This window comes from Manis pentadactyla, chromosome 17 (assembly GCF_030020395.1).
Source record: "Manis pentadactyla isolate mManPen7 chromosome 17, mManPen7.hap1, whole genome shotgun sequence".
NCBI lineage: Eukaryota > Metazoa > Chordata > Mammalia > Pholidota > Manidae > Manis > Manis pentadactyla.
The window spans coordinates 22,179,419-22,192,620 of NC_080035.1; the positions used below are offsets into that span (position 1 = coordinate 22,179,419).

The 13,202-nt window shown below is 36.0% G+C and overlaps 1 protein-coding gene across 1 annotated transcript in view; it reads right to left on the reverse strand.

Moving 5' to 3' along the window:
- The window catches only part of DIAPH3 (diaphanous related formin 3), a 536,969-nt gene that overhangs the window by 370,121 nt on the left and 153,646 nt on the right, over positions 1 to 13,202 (reverse strand). Inside the window, exons 6-7 of the mRNA XM_057494450.1 lie at positions 959 to 1,033; positions 799 to 868 (exon numbers count right to left, since the gene is read on the reverse strand). Coding sequence (XP_057350433.1) covers positions 799 to 868; positions 959 to 1,033 — 145 coding nt within the window. The remainder of the gene's footprint in view (positions 1 to 798; positions 869 to 958; positions 1,034 to 13,202) is intronic.

Consider the following 13,202-nt stretch of genomic DNA (forward strand, 5'->3'; position numbering starts at 1 on the left):
AAAAATTAGTCAGAAATATATAGATAGTTTTGCTATAAAACACAAATTATCACACCACCATAGGTAATCATCACACCACCATCACATCTTTCCTGCTGCTTAATTGCAACTAAAACACCTATCATTATTACACACATCATGAGGTAGATGTGTTTAGATGTTAGAGCTAAACTCATAGCATGGAACAGACCTAATTTCTGCAATTAAAAATATTAAGGGAAAAAAAGAAAAAAGGAAGCACTGTCAGAGAAGTCTAACTTCAGTAAAGAGCTCAAAGCATTTCTTCTTGTACACTTTATAAATGCAAACTGCAGATCAACCATATTACCTTTGATCTCAATATTACTTGCATTAAGCATCATTGCTCCATTTCTGGGACCTGTTTATATATATATTTATATTTATTTCATTATACATTTAAATTCCTATACTATGACAACTAAGTCCTTTGGTAATAAGTATTAAGGCAGACCACATTTAATAATCATGTATGATTTCAAAGCTGATCCATACTGTACTTCTGAAGATAAAGAGAGGAAGGGAGAGAGAGAATCTACAAATGAGAAGTTAAGCACCAGGTGAAGGTTCTTTTATCCCCAGGTTTCTCCAGTTGAGAGATAATTGATTTGCTATAAAACTAGAAATCAATGCAATTCAGTATCTTCTCATTACACACTGAACAGCTTACCAAAGCAGTTATCACTTGAGTACAAATTCTGTATTATATACAACTCCATTTCATACAAATTCCTTAAGAACTGGTGAAGAGCAAATACAACATAATTCCCATGTACATACCTGTGTATTCATCAAAGCCCTCAGACACTGTATGACTTTATGCTGATTCTTCTTTACAGTTTTTTCTTGTCTGCATTGGCATAAAAGATATCAGTGTTGGAATTATAATTGGACATGCAAATGTAACTTAACTGAAAACAGTAATTAGCAATATGCTTACATTTTGCCACTAATCAGTTTTTCCAGTATGTCCAGTAATATTCCAAGTCCCTCATGTCCAAAGCTTTCTACCCAACTAAAAAACAAAAAAAAAAGGTAGTTATATATTTAGTGTTCTAGTTTGTAATATCACAAGAATGCTATATATGCAAATATTTCACATGTTACATTCTAAGCATAAATACAATATAATAGTAACACTGTGTACAAAATAATTCATAAGTATAAACTTAGTTGTGAAACAAGCAATTATGTTGGAATAATCCAATGATGTGCTCAACCTAGTTTGCACTTGGCCTGTGAGAGTTGACTGTGTCCATGTCTTCCATGTTCCATGTCCAGTAACATCATGTTGGTAGCTAAAATATCTACTACGTCTTAAGTACTTATACCACCAAAATCAGCAAATGCTGCCAATCAGAGCATCTTCCCCGACTCAGAGAGCTGTTGTTAAAGAAGTATTTACCAGTATACCACTGGGCAAGCCTCACTCTGGACTGGTCCTAAGGGCAGATTTTAGGTTTATATTCAAAGAGGGAATATTCAGATCTACATAAATATATTATTAAAAATGGATGTTTTAGGAAAATATCCAAAACCACTAAAATGCATCCTTACAAAGGTTAACAATTCCCTAAGTTTCAATTGTTTTCTAAAAAAAAGGACCATCTTTATTTTTTAAAAAACGTCTTTATTTTAAAATGTCTATTTTCATTTTGACAAAACTACCTCTATTCCATAAACCCATGATACAATCACAGTACTGTATGTAATTAGGACATCACTGCCAATAGACAACAGCTCACTTTGATAACAGAAAATCTACCAGAGTAGAAGCTGATGCATTCTTTCAATGGGGATTTGGAAAGCCTAGGATAACAAATAAAATTAAAACAATCTGTCTTCAAAAAAGTAGAGGAAAGGAAAAGATATAATAAAATATGTGTATTTCTCTGTACATATATATATGTACATACACTCACAAACGTAATATATACATATGTAGATATATTTGTGCATATTATTTTACGTGTATGTGGGTAGCTAAAAAATGAAATGTTAAAAAAGTCCATCCAATAATCAAAACCAGGGACTTACAAAGAATAAAAACAAGTTTAAGTCACATATCAGGATATAATACCATTTTCTTACTTCAGACACAATATAACATTTCTCATGAAAATGAGTAAAAATCAAATGTAAGATATTTACATGAAAAAAAATTGTTTAAAAAAAATCCTTCTTTTTTTACACTTACGTGAACAAAACTTTAATCACCTCTAAATATTCACAATTTCTGATTTTAGCCCTTCCTCCCCAAAGGATCAATTTGCCATTTAGATTGGAAGACTCTTGTTAGACTTTGTTACTCATCTCTTCTCTGTCCAATGAAGGAACTAATTCAAGATACTCCCCCATTAAAGAAAATACTAAAGATCACTATTAGAGTTGAGGTGAGGAAAAGTTAAATAGAACTTGGTGTTTTCAAAGGAGGATGCTACTTCAGAAGTGAAGAGTTTACTCACCACTATCAGCAACAAACAGATTACCTGTAGGCATTTCAAATATTGCTTTCATGTTTCATGAAAACACCTGCAGCATCTCGCTTAACTGTCTGCCTTGTTGACATCCTATTCTGTATGTATTCTTTCATATGTAGCAAAGAAGCTTGAAATCAAACACGTAAAGAGTAATTTGAGAGTCTTTCTTGGGCTTACACTGAGATGCATGAGCAGACTCTGTTCATCAGGTCCCCCCCTGTGTTAGTACCTCACAGTGGGACTTAAATATTTCGTTTGAAGTGAATTTTCAACAATCTCTATATTCAAAACCATATCCATAAAGATCTTATAAAGCTAATGTAAATGGTTTAGGATTATTCATACTGCTATCACTTTCAATCATTGTAGGGAATACTGTTCCTAAAACTGCCTCAGACCAAAACATACAAAGTAACTATGCTCATGTAACAAAATGACTTTGTTTCATCTAATATGGTGATATTGGAGCCCACCAGAAAATGTAGAAAGCATATCAATCCAAGTAAATCAAGTTAAGTCTTCTGGACTGATTAATAACTGAACACAGTTACTTTTAAAATTTATCACCCCAATATAACAACTGCAACTAGAATACTGGGGCCTACAGAAGTTCTCCCATCGACTATTGCTGGACCCACTATATAATTCCCTTCTACATAGTAGAGTATGAGTCATTGAAGTAAATATCCACTAACGCACATTACACAGAAACCATTTCTCTACAAAATAAACTTATTAAAGTTGAATGTAAAGAGGCACTATACCCAATTACTTTATACTACAATCTTTTCACCCATGGTGGAAATAAATTTCTCAACAACAATAAAATCAGAGATTGGCAACAACCTTCTGAAAACCAAACTACACTTTACATTTCAAAAAACATAATCAAAACCAAGAAAAGTCAGGTAGAATTCAGGGAGAGGAAGCTAAGATGCATGATAACAAAAAAAAAAGCTATTTAAATGTAAAAAGAAATTAACAAAGTACTTATTGAAAAGGTAATATTAAGACACAAATTAACTATGCATTAAAAAGCTCCCATTTTCTTAAAAATTTGCAAGGCCAACATAAGGTATTAACAGGCTGTCATTCACAATCTGATTCTCTCAAAACCTTTGCCTCAGCCCTGCTATTTTCAGCAATTATTATTTTTAAGGATAGGGGCAAATATTACTTTCTATCTCTTCTAGAAAAGATGTTCAAGATAAAAAGTGATATTGACTAGGTAGGTCTGTGATCCTGACAGAGGTTTATTGAAATCCACAGCTTTCTACAAAAGTGAAAAACTTATCATCATCAATATAAGCAGCAACCTGGAGAAAAACTATCAACTGATCTATAAGTGATCAATCTTCAAGAAACAAAACCTGTGCTATTTATTGTGTGCCTGTCAGCATAGTACCATCAGGCACTAAGTGGTTTAACTATAAACTGCATTCATGGATGAATAAGCACTGTGCAAATGTTTTATCTTCATGAATAGAAATGATAGAGATTAGTATGACATTTGTATTGGGAAAAAATGCTTTAAAACAGCAAAAAATAAATAAATACTTAAGTGCTAAGTACTATTTAATGCAAAATCTAAATTCAGAAGTATCAAAGTCTTCTCTTTCAATTACTTCAAGAAAAACTTTGAAGTATATTACCATTTAGCACTTCCTAGTTGGAGTATAGGAGAAAGGAAGAGGTGAAGAGGTAATGGAAGAAAAAAAGGGGAGAAGGAGAACAGGTCTCTGGGATTAAATGTTCAAACCATCTTAAAATGTTCAATGCAGCTTAGGCTTTGAAATCTGGGTATTGCTTTCAGAGACACAGGATGAAACCAAAAGCATGTAAAATGGTTTCTGATGTATTGTCAGCTTTATGAAGCAAATACAATCACTTCACTGAGTAAAAGAGAATCATCGGGTCTCAAATTGACTTCCTGGCCAAAGGAACAAAGCACTATACAGGTTATGTTTCCCACAGACTAAAGTTAAAGTTAGCACCTCTCTTCCCAAATGTGCTCTACAGAAGAGAAAGACAAATTCATCATAGACTGTCAGAGCTGCAAATAAGGGCAACCTTACCTGTAGTATATACCTGGAGTATAGGGATCATTTTTTATTTGTCTTTAAATCCTTGGCACCTGGAACAGACTAAGCACTCAATAAATGGTTCTAGAATGAAACTGACTCGTCTTCCATTTTTATACATAAGGAAAGTAACATGCAGAAAGAGGTTAAGGTCACTTAGAAATAGCACCTGGTTCTGGTGATCCGAGGCTCATACCCTTTATATACATAGGAAAAGTTACAAAGCAATGACACATTCTACACAGCACTACTGACCCTATCACCTTCACTCCTCCAGGAACAGCAGTTCCGATCTCAGAACAGGTACTGATCCATACGGAACCAAGGACAATGGTCCTACATCACACTTCAGGACTTCACTGTCTGTGACTTGAAGGGTAATGTTTCATTATTACTAAAACAAGTATTCATTAATGAAGTCAGCCTTGAGTAAGAGCTCACTGTGTGTCTGATAGTGCACAAGGCATGAGAAATACAGAGCTGAATAAAACATGCTCTCTGCCCTTGAAAGGATTACAAACTAGTGGTTGAAACAAATGAGGAACAAAATTATTTCCATAATGCAGTAAGCACTCTCATCATGGTGCTCAGGGAACAGAAGGGCAGAATCTACCTATCCTGGGAACAAAGCAGCTGACGTCTGACCTGAGTTTTGAAGGAGAGGTTGTGGACAGGAAGAGAAGTTTCTAAACCAAGGGGAATATATGCAAATGCATGGCCTGTGTTGAACACAAGTGGCTGTATCAGAGAGAAACCCAAATAGGTAGGAAGGACCTTGTGAAAAACCTATTACATACAATGCCATGGGCATGGGAAGCCATTAAAGGATTAGGCATATATGGTAAGCAGTGTAATCCCACCCATGCCGCCCAAAAGATGGGCATGTGCTAACACTAGAACCTACAGATACATTACTTTGCACAGCAAAAGCAATTTAAAAAAGAATGATGGTTGCAGAAGGAATTAAGATTGGTAATCAGATGATTTTTCAATGGAGAGACTTCCCTAAAGTATCCAGGTGGATCCAATCTAATTACATAATTCATGAAGTCTGAGACCCTTTCTCAGAGATGAAATGGAAGAAAAAAATATTAAAAGCATGAAAGGGACTCAATCTCCCTTTATAGGCTTTGAAGATGGGAAAAGAGGAATAAGAGCCAATGAATATGGATAGACTCTAAAAGCTGAGACAACCCTAAATTGACAGCTAGCAAGAAAAAGGGATATCAGTCCCATAAGTGAATGAAAAGAGTTGAATTCTGCCAATAACCCAAATGATCGCTCAGAGTTGAGTCTCCTCATTCATGAGCACAGGATCTCTCTCCACTTATTTAGACCTTCTTTGATTTCTTTCATCACAATACTGTAGTTTTCAGCATAAAGTCCTGTGCATCTGTTAGATTTACACCAGAGCATTGGTGGGGGGCGGGGGAGATGGGGAAAGCAGTAGTAAATTGCACTGGTTTTCACAAGTTCAGTGCTAGGATATGGAAATAAGATTTTTTCAAGGTAAATAAACACATAAATGTACCCTCTTAATATTTAAGTGTGCAGTATAGTAAGTCAACCATATGCACACTGTACAACAGGTCTCAAACTTTTTCACCTAGCAAAATACAATTGATATTTGTTTATCTTGGATCCTGTAATCTTGCTGAATTTATCGATTAGTTCTAGGAGTTTCTAGATTCTTTTAACTTTTCTATGCAAACTGTCACATTATCTTCAAATAAGAACAGTCTTATTTCTTCCTTTCTGATTCATATGCTTTGCATTTCATTTTTCTTGCCTCATTACTCTGGCTAGAACTTCAAGCAAAGTGTTGACTAAAAGTGGTGAGGTCAAATACTCCTGCCTTGTTCCCAGGCTAAGGAACATTCAGTCCTTCACCATTAAATATTTAAAAGCTGCAGGACTTTGTAGATATGTGTTGAGAAAGTACCACCTCTGTATTAGTTTCCTAGAGTCACAGCAACAATGTGCCACAAAACATGTGATTTAAAACAACAGAAATGTATTCTAGTTCTGCAGGCTAGAAGCTTAAAATAAAATTGTCAGTAGGGCCAGGTTCCCGCTGAGACTACGGGTAGAAACCTTGCTTGCTTCTTCCTAGCTTCTGGGGGATAGCTGTTAAGCCAGAATTCCTGTACCTCTCTCATAACAAGCACACTCTGTATTTTTTTATAAGGATACAAGTTATACTGCATTAAAAGCCCACTCTACTCCCTTATAACCTCACCTTAATTACATCACAATGACTATTTTCAAATAAGGTCATATTCTAAGGCCCTACCTAAGGCTTCAAGACGTTTTTCTGGAGGACACAATTCAATCCATAACATCTCATTTCTCTGAGACTTGTTAGCATGAATACGTGTTGAGTATTGCCAAATCCTTTGCCTGCATAGGCTGATATGTGATTTTTCTTCTTTAGCCTTGTTGATAAAGTGCATTATAAGGATTTTTATATCTATATTCATGGGCATTGGTCTGTAAATTTGGGGTTTGGGGGTTTGTTTTTGTGTCTTGTTATTATCTTTGCCTGGTTTTGATATCAATACCAGCTGCCTAAAATAAACTGCAAATTATTCCCAGCTCTTCTATTTTCTGGAAGAGACAGTATAAAATCGGCATTTACTGTTCTTTAAATGTTTGCCAGAATTGTCCAATGAAATCACTTGTATTCAAAGACATTTTTAGAAGTTTTAAAATAGTAATTCAACTTTCTTAGTAGTCTCAGGACTATTCAAGTTTTCTATCTCATTGGGTATACTATAGTACTTTGTGCTTTTCAATAATTTGTCTTTCATTCAAGTTGTCCAATGTGGCTACAGTTGTTTGTAGTATTCCCTTATTGCCCTGTTGATGTAAGGTGTACAGTGATATTGTTTCATTCTAAAGATTGATAATTTTTGGACTTTTTCCATCAATATTAATGAAGGTTTGTCAACTTTATTGATCTTTCTAAAGAACTACCTATGCTTTTATTCTTTTCAATTTAATTGATTTCTGTTCTTTATTATTTCCTTCTTTCTGCTCACTTTGGATTTGTTGTTTCAGATTAATAACTGAAACTGATTTGAACCTGTCCCTCTTTTCTAATGTATATATTTATTAGCACTATTAATTTCCCTCTCAATTCTTTAAATGTGCCCCACAAGGTTTTTAATGGTGTATTTTATCTTAAATTCAGTGTATTTTGTATTCCCTTCGAATATCCTTCTTTGACTCAAGGATTAAATAGAAGTGTGTTGTCTCTATGTATGTTTTCATTTCTCCTTCATTTCTGAAGGATATTTGCATAGCACGTTAAGATTCTGAGCTGACCATTCTTTGCTATTCTTCATTTAAAGCCTGTTTTGCCACTTGCTTTTGGCCTCCATAGTTTCACATGAATTATACAACTTAATTCCAATTGTTTTTCCCCATAACTAAAGTATCATCTCTTGCTGCTTTCAAGATTTCTCTGTCTTTAGTTTTCAGAAGTTTGACTATATGGCTTAGTGTGAATTTCTTTTGTTACATCATGTTTGTGGTTCATTCAGTTCTTGAATCTGTAAGTTTATATCTTTTAGCCATTATTTCTTCACATATTTTTTTTATCCTGCCCTCTTTCTCAAATCCTTCCAGGGTTCTGAAGACAGGAATGTTAAATCTTTGGTTATGGTACCACAGGTCCGTGAGGCACTGTTTTCTTCTTTTTCCTTCTCCTCCTTTCTCCCTTCTCCCTCTTCTTATTTTCTCTCTAGACAGATTGAGTAATTTCTATCATTCTGTATACTGAAGTTCACAAATTCTTTCCTCTCATCCATACATTTTGCTGTTAAGCCCCCCAGTAAGTTTTTATTTCAGTTTTTGTATTTTTCACTTCTAAAATTTCCATTTGTGTCTTTAAAGAACAATAAAGTTTCTTCTATTTCTTTGCTAAGACTTTTGTTTCAGCATATTCATATTTGCTCATTTGAACATTTTTATGATGCTTCTTTAAAGATCCTTGTCACATTCAAATATGTTTTGCCAAATCAGTGTTGGCACCTATTAATCATCCTTTTTCATTATGAGATTTTCTGCTTCCAGGTTTTTATATAAACCTGTAAATGGGGCTATTGGATACCCTAGATTTTATATAAACTTATATTTTTTAGTTGGATTCCTGTGATACTAATCTAGTGGAGGAAGAAAAGGCACTAACTCAATATTGCCAGGTGGGAATAGATGTTCAAGTTCTCCACTGGGCCTCCACTGATACCTCAGGGAGAGGTTTCTTGTTATTGTTGAACAGGGGTGAGAGCCTGGGCTCCCCACCCGGCCTCCATAGTACCTTCACGGCAGGGAGAAGCAGGACTGCCTCACTGTGCTCACCACGTAACCTCCCTTCGCACCAATGGAAGGTGAGGTTTGTTCCCAAATCCACTTTTATCCATTGTACTTATTACATATTATATAATTAAATTTACATAAATTATATAATTAAAATTACATAAACAGACAACATATCATTGGGAACAGAGTTATTTCTACGAAAACTAAACCTAATGCTTGCAAAAGTTTTCTAAAAGATGACATTTTAAAAAGGGTTATAGAAGTACATACACAAGTATAAGTTATTGAGAGATACAAAAAGACTACTCTAAAGAAGAGCTCTCTGAACTTACTTTGTAAGAGCCTCTATAGCCTTGTTCCATTTAAAATACCAATTTGAGGAAGACAATGTGGTCTATGCCTACTCCAACAAGAGGTCTGGAGAGCCCGCTTCATCACACAATCTAGAGAAAAAAATGTTTATCTTCTGAATCAAAAATTAATTGATTTTATGATTTTCTACTCTAACCAACTTTTTCCAATAAACCAATAGCATTAAACAAAAGGACTTCCTCAGTAGATGTACAAACACTTCCATCCAAGAACCAGTGGTGCCTCTTCAAGTAGGTGATACTATATATTTTCTTCATTTTGCTTTTGTGTATTATTTTCCTGTAATACATTTTCTAGTAAGAAATATATTTATTTTTAACTACCCAAAAGAATAATCTTATGTAAATGCCTAGGGAAACAAAAAGTTATTTTGCTGAAAATCAATATAAGTTGCTTCTTCAAAGGGGAAAAAAAAATCATCACTGGTCGCATGTGACAAAGTAACAAATTTCGCACCTTAAACTTAGAAGGTCAGCTTTAATACTGTATAATATCCAGATCCAATTTACATTCCTCTGTCAGAGCAATATATCACCAATGCTGAATATAATTATAGTTTATTTTAAGCTTTTATTTCCACCTATTCTTAGCAAGGTGACTACATACTTAAAATGAACATTTCTTGGGGGGAGTGCAAAGCAATTAACATGCCCTGTAGGGCAAAACAAACATACACCCACATCCAATTCATTGGCCCATCTACAAAAATTACACTAAATTATGCAGCCAAGCAAGGAAATCTAGAACTAAATAATGTTCTGATTGTAAAATCTATCAAACTTCAAATACAATCATTAATATGTACATTTTCTAGGAACTGACTTTTAAAGGAATTATATATTTAAAATCAGTCATTTGTTACCACTGGTAATATTCAATGAGCCAGTAAAGTAAAAAGCTGAATAATCTGTTCTAATTACTTTTCAGCTATAACATTTTTCAAGGCGTTAAGATGTCTAAAGAAAGATATTTCAAATAAAATGGAAAACCAGATTAATTGCAATGATTAAAAACAAAGCACCTATACCTGAAACAAAAGTTCTCGATCTTTAGATGAAACCATAATAAGAGAATTATGGATTTAAAAATAGACATATGATAGTACGTGCTCTGGTCAACATCTAACCCCAGAATCAAAAGAAACTTATTGTAGAAAATAGAAAAGGTAACTATTTGAAACTTATTAAATATTAGGAGGTAGGTTTCTTAGTATCAAATCAACTGTATCATTACTTCAGGAAAGCATTAACTGAATTACTTATTTCAAATATGCATTAATTTGACAACCAACGTATGGGGAAAAAGAAATTATTACCACATTGCAGGCTATCCATCATGTTTCCACCCTAAATACTTGCTATTGCTGCCCAATACTAGTACCATAGATCAGTTTAGTCCCATACACTTCTTTATTAAACCCAAATCTGCCCTTTATTCTATCAGGTTCATGGCTACCTTCCCTCATAATGCTCGCTTCACAGACTTGCCTCTTCTGTAGCAAATGAAACCTTTTCATCTTTCAAGGACCAAGTCAAGTTTCCTTCTTCTTTGAACTCTCACTTCTTTAAGTTTCTCCATTTGCTCACTGGGTTCCACTCCCATGACCCCAGATATCCATTTCTCTTTCTTTCATAGCAAATGATTTCATTCCAAGCATGGTCAGTTCCTCACCATCCATTCTCTTAATCTCGGTTCAATCTGGTTTCTGTCACCCAGACTCCAAAAAATTGCCTTTCTTAAAGGTCACCAACAACCCTCCTTTTGCCAATTCTGACAGCATCATCTTGCCCCACCTCTCAGCAGCATGCTTTGTGGCTTTGCACTTTCTTTTGAAACCCTTTTCCTCTCTTAGGCTCAGAAAACCAGCCTTTCTGGGCTCTCCTCCTCCCTACTAGCCACTCTTTACTCTGTTTGCCTGGCTTCTCTTGCCTTTCTAGACCATGGATAATTGCTGGGGTTCCTCAGGACTTGTTCTGGGCACTCTTCTCTGTCTTTACACACACACACACACACACACACACACACACACACACACCTCAGCCATTCTCAGGGCTTTATGTTCAATCCATATAGAAACAGATAAATATCCCATTTCTCCACTGAGCTACGGACTCCCATATCCAGCTGTTTGCTTGACATCTCAAGCTGGGAAACTCAGACATATCAAGTTTAACACGTTTAAAGCAGATATTTTTGCTTTCTTTTCCAAAATGTACAGATCCAGTAACAACAACCATCTTCCTCCATCCCCGTGAACTATCCACCTATTTGCTCAAAAAAAATAGGTCAGTCTTGATTCCTCCTTTTCATTAACATCCCACATCCAATCCATCAACACGTCTTACGGTTTCTACTGCCCATTTCTCTGCAGAATCTGGCCACTGCTCGCCCCACCACCGCTGCAACCCTTATCCAGGCCAGTCGCCATTTCTGTGCCCACTACCACAGCCTCCCTGCTGATCCCCCTGTCCCCTCTCTCCCCTCCCTTCCTTCCTTTCTCCCCACAGCAGTTCCATTTCAACAGGAAGAGTTAGAACATGTCGTTTCCCAGGTAAAACTCAATAGCTTCCCACTAATTTAGAATAAAAATCCTATCACCCTACCATGACCTTTAAGGGCCCTCACGACGTGGCCACTGCCCACCTCTCTGAGGGCTCCAGAGCCTCGGATTCTGCCTTCCTCTCTCCACCCTCCTGCCAGTGTCCCCACCTCAGGGCTCTGCTGCCAAGAGGTGCTCCAGGCCCAGCACCAGTGCCTAAGCTTCTTTTACTTGTTTTTTTTAAGTCTTTTAAATTTCACCACCTCAGAAAGATTTCTCTGACCATCTAGAAAGCTTCATCCATTACCCTCTCCCTTATTTTCTCATGACTGAATTGATGATACCTTTTACTTATTCACTTGTTTTCTAGGTCTCTCCCATACATGCCTCCAGTTACTGTGGTACCTAGCGCAGCACCTGGGAATGCCCGTGGCACAGGGAAGTTCACAAACACTCCCTCCGCTGTACTCCGGGGGCATGCCATCATAACACATACTTAAGGATTTAATTAAACAAAAGCTAGGTATCACTTATTCTTTCATATAAGTTCACCGTTTCTCTCCAAATGGAATCCCAGCAATGTGAGGACCGGAAGCCCCTGAACCTCTAGTCTTTCAATAGGAAGTAGCAAAAAGACACTCAAAATACTTGACCTCCTATCCTGAAAAATAAGTAGTACGGGCTCATGCATTTCGCTTTATTTCCCTATTCTCTTATTATTCAAATCCATCTAACATATATTCTGATATTTTCTTCTGAATCCCACAGGTTCCACAGCAACAGAATACACTGTCCTCCTCCTCAGAAATTCACGGCATGACAGAGAGGGCAGCCATACTCAGGGTACAAAGAGAGACTCAGAGTACAAAGGCTCAAAACAAGTGTACAAGGAAAATTACATGACTTCTTGATCTCTAAAGCCAGATTGTCCAAGGTGTCGCCACCAATGACAAGAGGATATTTAGATTTAAATTCCATGCCTTAGTCACATTAACCACATTTCAAGAGCTCAACAGCCACATGCAGTGAGTACTGAACATCATGGACCTAGAATACTTCCATCCCTGTACACAGTTCTATTGGACTTCTGGTCAAATAAGCCTAGTTTCTCTGCAGCCCTGCAGAGGCACTCCAGGTGACCTCAGTGAACCTAACCTAAAGGGTGTTGCTTTTCTGTTAACTTTTATGTATTTTAACATATGAAAGATGTTTAACATGAAAACTATACTTATTTTCCTTCTGAAGTATATTGCCCCTATAGCAAAAGAACTATAAATCCAAGGCCAATATGGATGATACAGTTGAGTTTTACTCTACAAGGTTTCCTGAATCATAAAAATTAAAACTTCCTTCTATTGCCAATATATTATGCCTCCCTTTGTATTAAGG